The 15473-nt window shown below is 40.7% G+C and overlaps 1 protein-coding gene across 2 annotated transcripts in view; it reads right to left on the bottom strand.

Annotated features, from left to right (window-relative positions):
* LOC139754204 (zwei Ig domain protein zig-8-like) overlaps positions 1-15473 on the bottom strand; it is a 377483-nt gene that overhangs the window by 296682 nt on the left and 65328 nt on the right. Inside the window, exon 2 of one of the 2 annotated variants that reach the window (XM_071671439.1) lies at positions 7-90. The exons of the other annotated variant lie outside the window; for it this stretch is intronic. Within the exon in view, the coding sequence (XP_071527540.1) occupies positions 7-90 (84 nt within the window). The remainder of the gene's footprint in view (positions 1-6; positions 91-15473) is intronic. 2 annotated transcript variants of the gene reach the window in all.

Raw genomic sequence — 15473 nt, 5'->3', positions numbered from 1 at the left:
TCTTACCTTTCCAAGGGTCATCAAGGAGACAGAGAATCTCAGGTGTTATCTTTAATGCCGTCACTTGGTCTCTTAACGTGACACACGTACCTGAGAAGAAAAGATAGTCATAACAGAAACGAGTAACATAAGAAAGCGATAGTGTGTAAGTCTGCACATGATTTTCTCAGTGACCGTAATGTTCCCCCTGAACGTGTCGTTACGACCCCTGAACAGGACGGTACGATCCTTGAAAACACGCCGGATGTGAAGCTCAAGTCTCGAACATGACAAATAAGAATCATGTTAGAAGTCAGGCCGTCATTCCCAGGGGTCGTACCGTCGTGCTTAAGAGTCGTACCGTCGTGGTCAAGGATCGTAACGACGTGGGCGAGAGTCGTACCGTCGTGTTCAGGGGATCAGACTATTTTTTTTCTTTTTCAAAAAGTTTATGTCAGTCAAAATCAAGTTAGCACCAGATGTTGAACTCACTATCATATGTCATCGTTCCATGTGTAACTCGCTCAGCATCACCGCTACATGTTTAACAGTATTCTTGATTCATCCTTTTATCTTCCTGGAAGAAGTACTCCAGGTAGAAAGTGACTCAGCATCTTATATCCTGGCTGGCCAGCGTCAGACTTTACAATGGCCATAATCTTCCCTCAAAGAAATTTCTCGGCTTCACAGTTTACATGCAACACGATTTTCTGGCACACAGCAACAAGTTTCCCAGGACGAGATGAGCAGCAGCCTAGCACCAAACTCTCTCACAGTAAAACTTTCATCTCGTAAGTGTATCGAGAATGACAATGACGATAATGATAAAGATGATGATGATGATAATGATGATGATAATAATAATAATGATAATGATGATAATGATGGTGATAATGATAGTGATAATGACGATGATGATAATGATGATAATGATGGTGATAATGATAGTGATAATGACGATGATGATAATGATGATGATGATAATGATGATGATAATAATAATGATAATGATGATAATGATGGTGATAATGATAGTGATAATGACGATGATGATAATGATGATGATGATAATGATGATGATAATAATAATAATGATAATGATGATAATGATGGTGATAATGATAGTGATAATGACGATGATGATAATGATGATGATGATAATGATGATGATAATAATAATAATGATAATGATGATAATGATGGTGATAATGATAGTGATAATGACGATGATGATAATGATGATGATGATAATGATGATGATAATAATAATAATGATAATGATGATAATGATGGTGATAATGATAGTGATAATGACGATGATGATAATGATGATGATGATAATGATGATGATAATAATATAATGATTATGATGATAATGATGGTGATAATGATAGTGATAATGACGATGATGATAATGATGATGATGATGATAATGATGATGATAATAATAATAATGATAATGATGATAATGATGGTGATAATGATAGTGATAATGACGATGATGATAATGATGATAATGATGATGATGATGATGATAATGATGATGATAATAATAATGATAATGATGATAATGATGGTGTTAATGATGGTGATAATGATGATGATGATAATGATGATGATGATGATAATGATGATGATGATAAAGATGATAATGACGAAATCATTTCTTGGGAGAACATCAGCAGTCAGCCTGTGGCTCACACTACCTACCATCAAGCACCACCAGAGCTGGACAAGTGCACCTCAAGCGACATTTCTTCCTCCACCATACAACTTGACAACACCCACGACTTGGTGTCATACTCATACTCCTCTGGTTAGGTTGCAGCGTATATATATATATATATATATATATATATATATATATATATATATATATATATATATATATATATATATATATTCCCTCAAAGGCCCAGTTCTCTGTTCTTAACGCTACCTCGCTATCGCGGGAAATGGCGAATAGTATAAAAAAAGAAAAAAAAAAAAATATATATATATATATATATATATATATACGAAAGAAAAGAAACTGATCGTTACTCGATAGTTGATGATCAAGTAAGATTACCATGGGGGCCCATAAGCTATGGTTTAAGTAAAACCCCTTAATGAGAACATTAATGACCCAACTAGGCCAATAGACTGCCAAGCATACTATGACCACTTGCTTTCCTGTAGACTAAGGAGAGACCGCGAATATTCTTACATTTGATATCTAATTCTAAAAACAGCAGTAGACATAACATGTCATGCATCCTAATACACCTGCTGATAATACCCAAAACACTGAAATTCGCAAGTGTATGGGAAATTTATCTAATGCATTTAAACACTTCAAAACAAGCAATACACTGTAATTTCTGCCGCACAGCATAATACTGACTACCGGCTCCGCTTAGTCTCTGGTGGTTAAAGTTCACTTAATGGAGCATCAGCTGGTTACACATGACCTTCCGGTCTGGTTGGTCTGTATGTGGAAGGAGATCCGGGCGTGCGGCAGTCCTCGCTAACCGCCGGCCCAAGTTTCCAAGATCAAGTCGGTCTATACGTGCACTATTCACAGGCAGCGGTGCGCCCGGCGTACGTCCTTAGTACAGCCCACTTTTTCCGTTCACACACTGCTAAGATTCTCTTTAGGCCCATGCTGGTGCACGGCCCTACCGTTGACACTCGACCCCTACTGTTGCCCAGTTGGAATTGACGTTATCAGCGTCTCTTGTAGACATATTATTGGCTCGTTACAATTACAGGAGGTTGAGCCTTGCACAGTGCACACTTTACAAAGACATCGTGTGTAACAGAGCGAAGTACTGCTTACCGGGATTCCTGGTAGATGTTAGCGTTATGCTCCCCTGGCTGGGCAAACTATCTCACTGTGGTTGGATACTCACTGACCCTCGTCTCTGTTCTGGGCAGTGTAGGATGCCATATGTTGCAATACCAAGGCAATTATTTCAGTTTCATTGGTTAATTACTCCACTAATTCACTTTTCATTTATCCGTACTCGATACATTTTTGTCGTCATACTAAATGTCACTTTCATAATTCTTACAATCTGAAGTTTCATTCACTACTAACCAAAAAAGTTTACAAGAACAACCTTATCCGGTAATCTCTCGATGCGTGAGTGAGGCATGACGGTTCATAACACTGAAGACATAGGCAGCACTGACGGCAGCCTAATGTTCACACACACACACACACACACACACACACACTGTATCTCCCAGCCTGTTCTGTCCTGTTATATATATATATATATATATATATATATATATATATATATATATATATATATATTTTTTTTTTCATACTATTCGCCATTTCCCGCGATAGCGAGGTAGCGTTAAGAACAGAGGACTGGGCCTTTGAGGGAATATCCTCACCTGGCCCCCTTCTCTGTTCCTTCTTTTGGAAAATTAAAAAAAAACGAGAGGGGAGGATTTCCAGCCCCCCGCTCCCTTCCCTTTTAGTCGCCTTCTACGACACGCAGGGAATACGTGGGAAGTATTCTTTCTCCCCTATCCCCAGGGATATATATATATATATATATATATATATATATATATATATATATATATATATATATATATGGAGGGAACGAGGAGAAGAGGGAGACCAAATTGGAGGTGGAAAGATGGAGTGAAAAAGATTTTGTGTGATCGGGGCCTGAACATGCAGGAGGGTGAAAGGAGGGCAAGGAATAGAGTGAATTGGAGCGATGTGGTATACAGGGTTTGACGTGCTGTCAGTGGATTGAATCAAGGCATGTGAAGCGTCTGGGGTAAACCATGGAAAGCTGTGTAGGTATGTATATTTGCGTGTGTGGACGTGTGTATGTACATGTGTATGGGGGGGGGGGGTTGGGCCATTTCTTTCGTCTGTTTCCTTGCGCTACCTCGCAAACGCGGGAGACAGCGACAAAGTATAAAAAAAAAAAAAAAAAAAATATATATATATATATATATATATATATATATATATATATTTTTTTTTTCATACGATTCGCCATTTCCCGCATTTGCGAGGTAGCGTTAAGAACAGAGGACTGGGCCTTAGAGGGAAAATCCTCACCTGGCCCCCTTCTCTGTTCCTTCTTTTGGAAAATTAAAAAAAAACGAGAGGGGAGGATTTCCAGCCACCCGCTCCCTCCCCTTTTAGTCGCCTTCTACGACACGCAGGGAATACGTGGGAAGTATTCTTTCTCCCCTATCCCCAGGGATAATATATATATATATATATATATATATATATATATATATATATATATATAAATAAGTGTGTGAAAGAAGAAAGTTAAGAGTAAATGTGAATAAGAGCAAGGTTATTAGGTACAGTAGGGTTGAGGGTCAAGTCAATTGGGAGGTGAGTTTGAATGGAGAAAAACTGGAGGAAGTGAAGTGTTTTAGATATCTGGGAGTGGATCTGGCAGCGGATGGAACCATGGAAGCGGAAGTGGATCATAGGGTGGAGGAGGGGGCGAAAATTTTGGGAGCCTTGAAGAATGTGTGGAAGGCGAGAACATTATCTCGGAAAGCAAAAATGGGTATGTTTGAAGGAATAGTGGTTCCAACAATGTTGTATGGTTGCGAGGCGTGGGCTATGGATAGAGTGGTGCGCAGGAGGATGGATGTGCTGGAAATGAGATGTTTGAGGACAATGTGTGGTGTGAGGTGGTTTGATCGAGTAAGTAACGTAAGGGTAAGAGAGATGTGTGGAAATAAAAAGAGCGTGGTTGAGAGAGCAGAAGAGGGTGTTTTGAAATGGTTTGGGCACATGGAGAGAATGAGTGAGGAAAGATTGACCAAGAGGATATATGAGTCGGAGGTGGAGGGAACGAGGAGAAGAGGGAGACCAAATTGGAGGTGGAAAGATGGAATGAAAAAGATTTTGTGTGATCGGGGCCTGAACATGCAGGAGGGTGAAAGGAGGGCAAGGAATAGAGTGAATTGGAGCGATGTGGTATACCGGGGTTGACGTGCTGTCAGTGGATTGAATCAGGGCATGTGAAGCGTCTGGGGTAAACCATGGAAAGCTGTGTAGGTATGTATATTTGCGTGTGTGGACGTATGTATATACATGTGTATGGGGGTGGGTTGGGCCATTTCTTTCGTCTGTTTCCTTGCGCTACCTCGCAGACGCGGGAGACAGCGACAAAGCAAAAAAAAAAAAAAAAAAAATATATATATATATATATATATATATATATATATATATATATATATATATATATATATATATATATATCCATTTCCATTACAGGTTGCGATTTTGTGATCATTGATGAGGTGGGTAGCTGGTTCTGCGACACATACATCGTCACTCGTGATTATCGTAATGTCGTCTTTCAACGAGACTCCTTTGAGTTTCCACGTCAAGAACAGCGTTGATCTCACACAGAAGCTCGCAGACCACAGTGATTGATGTATATTAATTAGTTTTGATATAAAATAGGTATGCACATGGGATTAGGTTGACAATACTACTTAGAGTTCATCCAACCATGTGTCGGGATACATTAATCAAAACCACAGAGTTGTGTCAGCGCAATGTCGACTTGTAGCAGAAAATGTTAATCAACAGACCTTTAGCTGCCACTACATGAAGCTGCTGGTGAAGGGGCGTGCTCAGTCCAGATGACGTGAAACTCTGAATCATATCGTGAAGTTGTAGCTTCTACTTTGTTACTAGACTCTATTTCTGATGATATGCTTCAGACTTCAACAATATGTATATCTACTTTATCAGATCAACTTAGCTTATATCCATTACTTTCAAAATTGAACACGAAAAAGACGTATCATTTTCTTTCAGGGATACATTGATCAAACGATCATACAATAGAATTAGATTCAAACTACGTGAAAAATCCAGTCTAATGCAGCCCTACGAACCAACATATGATGAGAGGTCAGATCTCTCGAGTATGTTATCATCTCGAGTAGGTTATCATTCACGGATATTCAGTGATACGAACTTCGCCTACAAGAAGTTCGAAAATATTACATTAACGCAGAGAAAGTTCTACAGAAGTGCATCTTGGATTTGATTCTTCAAAAAGGAAAATCTTGTTTCATTACTTCGGAACCGTCAAGGGTCATCCTCGTTAACCGTTCGTTGTGAAATAACCTTCAATTTTTCCTGATTAATCTTTCCAAAGGTTGTTTTATGGCATACATTTAGCTGCTTCCACTAACTGTAATACCCGTAATGCTCTCCATGAAACAGTGGCATACTACTTCTGTCATAGATATCTGAGCGTTATGCTTCTATACACAGAATATACGACAAAAGTTAATGGATGATCTTACTCCTTTATATCCTGCTGTCTAAAGTGTTTTCTCAGCCACAACCACAATCAGCAAGGAACACTTTTGTAGCAATTACCTCTCTAGAACTACCTCAATAGATAGACTCACACTGAGCGAATACATAGGTACATGACCAGTGCTACTTGGTGCAAAAATATTGTTTGCTTTTACTCGTTGTGGTTGAGAAAACGTTTTATGTCATGCTTAAGTTTTCTTTGTTAGTGACTTGCTCTTTCGTAAGTGTGGACATGGATTACCTGTCTCTATGTTTTCGACAGGCAGAATCAAATGGGTGGATGATATCAGTAACATTTTACTCTACTAAGAGAAATTTGTCCTCTCCACTGGAGCTGAAATGATAGAAAAGACATTTAAGCTATATTTGCCAGGTCAGATGTGGTCGCAAAGATTTGAGCAATTACGTAATCGGTGACAAGCACCACCACAACGTTCCGGGATATTAACCGGTGCACGAGTTCTTTAAATCATGAGAACAACAGACCACACCAGCCTCGATAAGAAGACAAGGACACGAACGCAGAAGCGGAAATATCTGTGACATATTAGGAACTTTGCCTGGAGCTGCACAGCATCAACTGTGTTATTGTGCATGATGGGCAGTGCTCCAGTCGTGTCGTGGTCTCTGGAAAAGTTGGGCGAGCAAGATGGATCATGGCTAAACCGTCAAGACTAGAGACAGACTCCTTTATGTATAAGGAAATAGATCCCTTATAACGCTACCTGGACATCTTTAAAGCTTCTTCGGTAATATCAGATCCTCTTATGTTGCGGCCTTACTATGCACTGATGATACGAATATAGTTAATCAGTTAAGTTTAGTAACCCACTGTATCTCCCACCGTCACGTTTGGTGCACCAACATCACCACCACTAAAGAGACTGCCCATAAGCCAGATCAACAGGATCCTACCTCTCCTAACCACTCACGACTGGAGTACCATACCGTGTCTAAGCAGCTTGCATGGAAGAACCTAGACGAATCTCGGTAACCCTCCCAGACCCCAGCAGCCAGTGATAATAATCGAAATATCGAACCTGGTCACAGACTGCATTACGCCCTTGCTGAAGGTGTTACTAATAGTGATCTTCCAGCAGCCGATTCCCTTATACTCAGGTGTCAGAGAAGGCTGGTGGACGGTGACACTGCAGAGCAACGTGATCGATCTTCTGTCCTGTATGGCCGGTGCTGGGGTGAGGCACGAGCGGAGGAGCTGGTGCTCGTGTGAGGTACGAGTGGAGGAGCTGGTGCTGGGGTGAGATGCGAGCGGAGGAGCTGGTGCTGGAGTGAAGTACGAGCGGAGAAGCTGGTGTTGGCGTGAGGTACGAGCGGAGGAGCTGGTGTTGGAGTGAGGTACGAGCGGAGGAACTGGTGCTGGGGTGAGGTGCGGGCAGAGGAGCTGGTGCTGGGGTGAGGTAAGAGTGGGAGAGCTGGTGCTGCGGTGAGGTACGAGCGGAGGAGCTGGTGCTGGGGTGAGGTAAGAGTGGAGGAACTGGCACTAGGGTAAGACACGAGTGGAGGGGCTGATACTAGGGTAAGGTACCAGTGCAGAAGCTGGTACTTGGGTAAGTTAGGAGTGGAGAAGCTGGTACTAGGGTAAGGTACGAGGGGAGGAACTGGTACTTGGGTAAGGTAGGAGTGAAGGAGCTTGTGAGCTTTTGAGTAACTGACTACTGGGAGACCAATCATTGCCATGGACAAGAGGTCAAGGTTTTAGCTTTAGCCGCTATAGACGGAGGGTGTCAGGTTTTGTGGAGGACTGCTTATAAGTTAAACCACAGACGGGTTCAAAACCGTACTGTCTGAAATTAAAGAATATGCTAACTAGGAGTCAAGACAGTATCTTTCAAAAACTGGGTAATATGTAATTGTAAAGGGTTAAAAATGAGATCGATAAATCTTGCTATAGCTAATAGTTACACATCACGACAACATCAACTTTGATGAAACCAGCCATGAAGTACAATAACCTTTAGTAGATACTGCTCATCTAATACAACGTGATGGGAAAATCGTCATGATAGAACTTACAGGACTATATGGCCACAAAAACATTGCAGCCTGTGCTGGAGAAAGTTGTGAGAACAAGGTACGTGCCATCTTATGTTAGAAACGAACATGACGTTTCCACAGAGGTTCCTTAGCCCCAGCTGTAGATGTTACACAGAATAGGAACATTCGTGTTGGATTCAGAGGGATGTGAGAGCACCACGAGATCTTGAGGTGGAGGCCAGTGACGTAAATGTAATGCTTCTGGCCCTGATGATGAATGTTGGTGAAGCAAGACTCAGGGATAGTTACCATGGGAGGTGTATCATCACGCAAGTTAACAGTATGATGACCTTGTATCTTCTTATCCCAGTGATTTGGGTCTAACGTCCTCTGTCATTCCCTTAGAAAAGATAAGGTACTTTCTTCCATGCATTCTGAAAGATAGAAACTAGTGAACTGGCTGCTGGGGTAAAGGTGCCGTCTGTCACTAGCGTCAGCGGGGCCATAAGGTCATAAGAGGAAGCCCGTTACTGCATGTGTCGCAACACCGAGATCATGTCAAGTGTGTCTTGAAAGTACTACATCAAGAATGACAGTTATAGAGGTGCAAGGAATAGTTGAAAGTTACTAGTCTTTTTGTCTAACTTATTTTATTAAGGTTATTCACTTGCCTCCTCAAGTTTTATACCTCTTTGATGTTCTAGTTATCTGCCGCACGCATCACATAAAGTTAAATAGCCTGATCTGTAACTGACAGAGACTCAGTCTTCTCAAATAAAAATCCTTTTTTGCGGTTCTGTTCCAGCGAAAGTTCCAACTTCCTTGGTTCTTTTTAACACTGAAGTGACGGAAAAACATCAGACGTTCTCAGGAAAAAACGAAGATACATTATCCCTGATTTCATGTCATCCGACCCAATAGTAGCTTAGGGATTTATAGGCAAAAGCAATAGGATGGTTTCTCATGATTCAGAACGCATTTGCAACTGTGTTTCAGAATAAACTGCCCCAGAGGAGGGAATCTGTTACTGTTCCCTAAGAGGCCAGGGAGGTCATACCAGCTTCATGAACATGTTGATCTTGTTCAGTTATATTACAAAAGACAGAGATCCACCCGAACACCAGAACCATCATCATCAGGAATGACTTACCCTAAATTTCCAAAACAATAATTAAGAGATTGTTTGGGGATATAAACCCAGGAAGTCTTGGCTTCTGAAAGTTTGTCATGTGATGGCTGGGCAAACACTTTGGGTTCGCTGGGGTATTATGTGAGGAGGTTTTCGTTTCCGAAAGTCTGTTTGAAGTTGTCAGACAAAGAGGTCGCCGCATCTAGAAGTATGTCCTGTGGTGGAAGGATAAACACATGCAGTTTGTCTAAGAGACATCGAACAAGAAAGTTTCAGTCTCTATTAGTTAGCCCCTTGGTAGCACGACAAACTCTGCAAGATCAACAAACTCATTTGAGAGTTGTTATACAAGCCTACCCCGTCGCCCATCGGTCGCACGGTGGCAACAGTGTATATATTTATAACAGAGAGACTGATTCATGGAATCAAAATAGAATAGACTCAACATCAATTCTAACATCCAAATGGTCATGTGAAATTACCATTCTCACCTAATAGAGGCTACAAACTACTACTTATATATAATGTTGACGATACCGTTGTGCCAGGCGGAGTATCGAAAACACGATTCAAGGGTTAACAAATGAATGCAGTTCCTAATGCTTCCAAGACTTTATGAAATCTTTCTCATGAATCTGATTACTCTTTAGTCACTAGATGAAGAATTGATATTCCCAAATACGCCACTAAGATCCAGCTAGTCCCAGACTTCACTTCTTTCCTTAACTTTAAGCTTTTCACATAAAGTCATCCCTATTACTTGCCTCCACTATTCATTACATCTTTACTTCCTCCTTGAAGTGCCTGGGTTTCTGAAACTGAGGATGGCAATGAACATCTATAACTCCTAAATACAGCACAGAATCTTGGGAAGACCATACAGAATGTGCATGTACTGAAATGTTGGGTAAACACGGAGCCATGTTATGTGGACACGTCATAACTGCTAATTTAGGTCGTTCACCATGAGTGCATACAGCGGTGGTGCAGGGAAAAGTCTCAGTTTACCTCTGTTCCCAGAGTTCACAGGTCGCCGTCAACCAAATGTCTGGGAACTGACTTTTCTGTGTTAGAGGACGTATATCTTGGTATCTTGAAGGATCTTATATATATATATATATATATATATATATATATATATATATATATATATATATATATATATATATATATATATATATATATTATTATCATTATTATTTTGCTTTGTCGCTGTCTCCCGCGTTTGCGAGGCAGCGCAAGGAAACAGACGAAAGAAATGGCCCAACCCACCCCCATACACAATGTATATACATACACGTCCACACACGCAAATATACATACCTATACATCTCAATGTACACATATATACATATATATATATATATATATATATATATATATATATATATATATATATATATATATATATATATCGTAGTACAGGAGATCTGTGCTACTCTGAAATACAAGGCCTGCGTTCTTTAATTGTTCACATAGATTTTTGTGTGACTTAATTTTGATGTACGGGATCAGGATTCCGTTTCACGCAAGAATACATTTTAGGAAATGTGGACTTGATGTCCGTAATCGAACTCCCTGGGTCAGTAGCCATGATATTCTGCGTTGGTAACTTTTTTTTTATCCATGGTACCTCTGTGGACAGCTAAACACTGGGAGCAGCTGTGTGATAGCTTTGTACGTTAAACTGCAAAAACATTTTTTTTTCGAAGCTGGTAGACCAGATAACCGCAAACCGGGCCGGGGAGACAGACAGACAGGCAATGTGGAGTGAAATATGACTTTACTGTCGAGGTGAAGGACGAATGGGTTGGAGGCGTGACAAACAACCTACTGTATGGAATATTTGGGAACTCTTAGTACACACAGTGGCCACTACAAGCCTATGTTATCTACAACCAATACTGTATCACTAGTTGTTGTTTACACACACACACACACACACACACACACACACACACACACACACACTAATGGTATCATTTCAATAACAAAATTCTATTCTAACCTTCACTGTCATGAAAATATCTTTTATCAGACACCACAAGTATCTATTTTGCGTTCAAACAGACCTGAGGAGCAGAAGAGAAAGTGTCAGCATTTTAATGTATGATGTATTCATTGAACCCTGAGTATGAGGGTCTCTTGCGTAGGTATGTTGTCGTCAAGGGAATATTTCCCAAGTAACTTTCTCGTGACGCAACTTCTTCCATTGATTCTCTTGTGTCTGTCCACAAACCTGGTTATTGTGATCCGATCAAAGGCGAGGCAGCGCGGCTCTCTCATGCATTATGCCTTCAGAACAGCTCCAGTGTGGCAGGCTGAGGCAGCCGCTTCGTCTTCCATGTTGCCAATCAGAGAGAAATGTTATATTCAGATGGTGGCAAAAAAGCTTTTAAGAAAGTTCATTCAATAACACTAAATGCGTTATGGCTGAACTCAGTGACCTTTGATCCACTCTGAATGGTTGGTCTTCCTCAAGCGACGGTTGTTATGTACTGGCCAAGCACACAACCTCTAGTCCCGGAAGACCCTCATACTGGGGAGGTGTGTAGGGGAAGACCCTCATACTGGGGAGGTGTGTAGGGGGAAGACCCTCACACTGGGGAGGTAGGTAGGGCAGGACCCACATGCTGGGGAGGTAGACAGAGAATCATCCGTCCCCCAGGGTCTCGTCAATAAAATTGGCACCTGGCATATGTGTGTGTGTGTGTGTGTGTGTGTGTGTGTGTGTGTGTGTGTGTGTGTGTTACATAAAACAGTCACGGTCGGTTTGGTTTAAAGATGTTTAAGATTTTATGACATATGTCAGTGAAGGCGAGACGTTCTCAGGGTGGTTTTTCGTCAATATCAGGCATTTCTACTTCTCATTACCAAACATTTTGATATTGTAACACTGGATGGGTTCACCACTCAGAGATATGTATAAGTTTGGTAAAGAAATAGAGTTATTTCTTTGCGTAAAACAGGTATTACAAGAGTTGCTGAGGAATATCTGTACACAGATGTATTGAAAAGTTGATTCCAAATGATACTGTAGAAAAGAATTTATGTGAAAATATCATCTTATGTTGACAGATCTAATATTGCCATACATTGGAATCAGCATCACTCTGAAGCCATGTGTGTCTCGCCGAAAACTTAAAGATCTTCACCAAAGTGTACTTCCAGATCTTCCGAGAGAAAGTAATAAATTCTGATTTACGTTTTAAACAATCGATAATACTCCGATAACATTAAAAAATGTTGATCTGGCCAGCAAATACACTGGACATTATTACCACCACCGCTGCAAACTCGACGGTTTGATGAGCATGATATTATACAGTTTTCTCAAGGGGGCCAACCATCTGGTCGACTAATGCAACATCTAGCCATGTTTGTCCACACAGTTGTGTGTGGTCCATCAGTCAGAGGTCTTGGTGTCATTACCATCAATCCCACAACACTGCGGGGGGTAAGGATCCAAGACACTCGCTCTAATAAGCAGATGAATGAGGAGTTAATGGAAGAGCAGCGGTACCTCTGCATTCTGCACACAAGACTCTGTATAGTGGAGTGAGCATTCCAGAAACTGGAATAGGTTTTACATTCACCGAACGATCGGTACACTGCTGATCCTGTAAAGTTTCTCTGCAATATAGTTGTTTTCATACCAATAACAATCAGTGGAGAGACCAGGGACAATGATCATTCTGCTCACCTCTCAACACACATGGCTGTGTATGACCAAGATCAGTGATGAACAATAACAACAACAAACAAGGTAAGTTTGTGCAGAGGAAGGACACGCTGCGCATTATACTTTCTTTCTTAAATATCGGTTGATATATATAGTCAACACTTGTAAAGCTGATGATATTTACGTAATTACACTCATATAGCTGACACACTGTCAACACTCGCAAAAGTTATATATAGTTAACACGCATAAAGCTGATGTATAGTTAACGCTCGTAAGACTAATCATATGTAGTTAACTTTTGGGAAGCTGATGATATATATAGATCTTATTAGTAAGGACGATGTATATCTCACACTCACAAAGCTGACATATAGTGGACGATGTATATCTCACACTCACAAAGCTGACATGTAGTGAACATTCGTAAAGCTGATTTATAGTAGCGGCTGTGTAAAGCTCATATATAGTTAACACTCTTAAAGCTGATATATAGTTAACGCCCGTAAAGCTGATATATAGTTAACTCTCGTAAGGGTAATATTTCAAGCTTTATGAGTACGCCTAAGATTCTTTATGACTAATAAAAAAACAGAAACAAATAACTTCGTAAGACCTATATGCATTATTTATTCTCTCTCTCTCTCTCTCTCTCTCTCTCTCTCTCTCTCTCTCTCTCTCTCTCTCTGGATGCATGTATGTATACATTCAACAACAGACAAAAAATAAAGACTGTATACCAAAAGATGGAAAATAGTCCATTTTCGCTTTATAGCTTCTCGATGTCAATTAGTGAGTGAGTCTTGCAAGATGTAGGAGTTCCATAATGGGAAACCAGGGGAAGATCCTCTGGTCCCAAGGAACAGAAAAATAAAATATACAACTCCTTAAACACGACGGCACGACACTTTGAGCACGACGGCACGACCATTTGATATGGTGTCCTGGCCTTTGACCAATCCCTTAAGAGTCAGTTCAAAATCCATGCGGTCATAAGAGAAGGTCGTGCTCTCGTTCTTATGGGTCATCTGTCGCCTTTAGGATCACAACGTCTGTTCAAGGAGGTTACAAGGGAATATGTCATGTTTACATAACAGCTACACACATATACAACATCCTTGAGTCATTCTTTTTGTTTTAATCAAACCGGAAGAGTGACGTCGGCTCCATGTCTACAATGTAACCCTTGACCGAGGATTTGGACAGCCTTTTTTCTACAGAGCTTCCTGGTAAAACCTTTAACCAATGTTCGTCAGCAGGGTTTACTGCGTGAAATGACAGTCTATCGTGTGCCAGCCCCGTCTACTGTTTGCGTGTATGTAACATTTATGTAGTATTTGTGGAGCTTATTGTGCGATTGTAGCATTTTCTGAGCAGCAATACCATCTATTTTTTCTTACTTTGTTGGTAATGTTTTAGTACCACTTGCGTTTACGGAATAATGGAGCTTAACATTCATTGTAACAGTAGTGTTTATTGTGAGCCGTTCGCGTTTATAGTACACAAGACTTTACTCTTCACTAAGAGTCTGTCATGTTAATGTGCGTGGTGTTCAGTGTGTGGTTGTCGCATCTGTTGTGGGTTTGTAGTGTCAATCCTGCCTACGTGCCACACATTTTGTTGCGTTTGCTGTTTTTCTGTCACTTAATCTGCGTCTGTAGTTTTCCATTATCTATCACTCACGTTTTGTATCTTTAGTGCCTATTCTGCCCCATAGGATAAATTTCTAAAATAAGGATTTAATGCAATACTGAGGTGTTTATTGAACGTCAGCAATGTTTACAGCTTCGTAGAACCATGATGCCTGCCTGTCGTTCGCAATAAACATTCCCTCGAATTATTCATTGCAGCAAAGAGTGAAGATACAATTTTACTTGGTAGAATCTATATTCCATATATCCTTTTTGTGACTCTATGATTCACGATTACTAGTGGGAGTTGGGGAGGAGTAGTTACAGCAACCAACCCAAATAATCCCGTAAGAATGTGTCACAACCAGGCCGGATCTGAGCCGGCCACATTACCCAGGGTGAGGAAGGTGAGTGGTGCACTTCGTACATCACAGATGCGTTTGATCACTTAAGCAGAAAGTATGACTCCTGAGAGCGTTGATACGACCCTTGAATATGATGCCCTCTCCTCTGACCTAACTAATGACGGTGAGGTCAAAGGTCAGACCATCGTACCAAAAAATTGTACCGTCGTGTTTAAGGGTCGCATCTTCGAGTTCAGGGATTGTCAGTAGCTAGTCTGCAGCAACTGACAGTTTATCCTCTTCTTTAAACTTGATAATTATCATCTCCATGTTCTTTGTTGTTGTCCTTACGCGTCATCTCTACATTCATGCATCTTTGTAT

The sequence above is a fragment of the Panulirus ornatus genome, chromosome 16 (genome assembly GCF_036320965.1).
Source record: "Panulirus ornatus isolate Po-2019 chromosome 16, ASM3632096v1, whole genome shotgun sequence".
Classification (NCBI taxonomy): domain Eukaryota; kingdom Metazoa; phylum Arthropoda; class Malacostraca; order Decapoda; family Palinuridae; genus Panulirus; species Panulirus ornatus.
The sequence above is the reverse complement of the archived record's forward strand: the minus strand, read 5'-3'. Positions and strand labels throughout refer to the sequence as shown.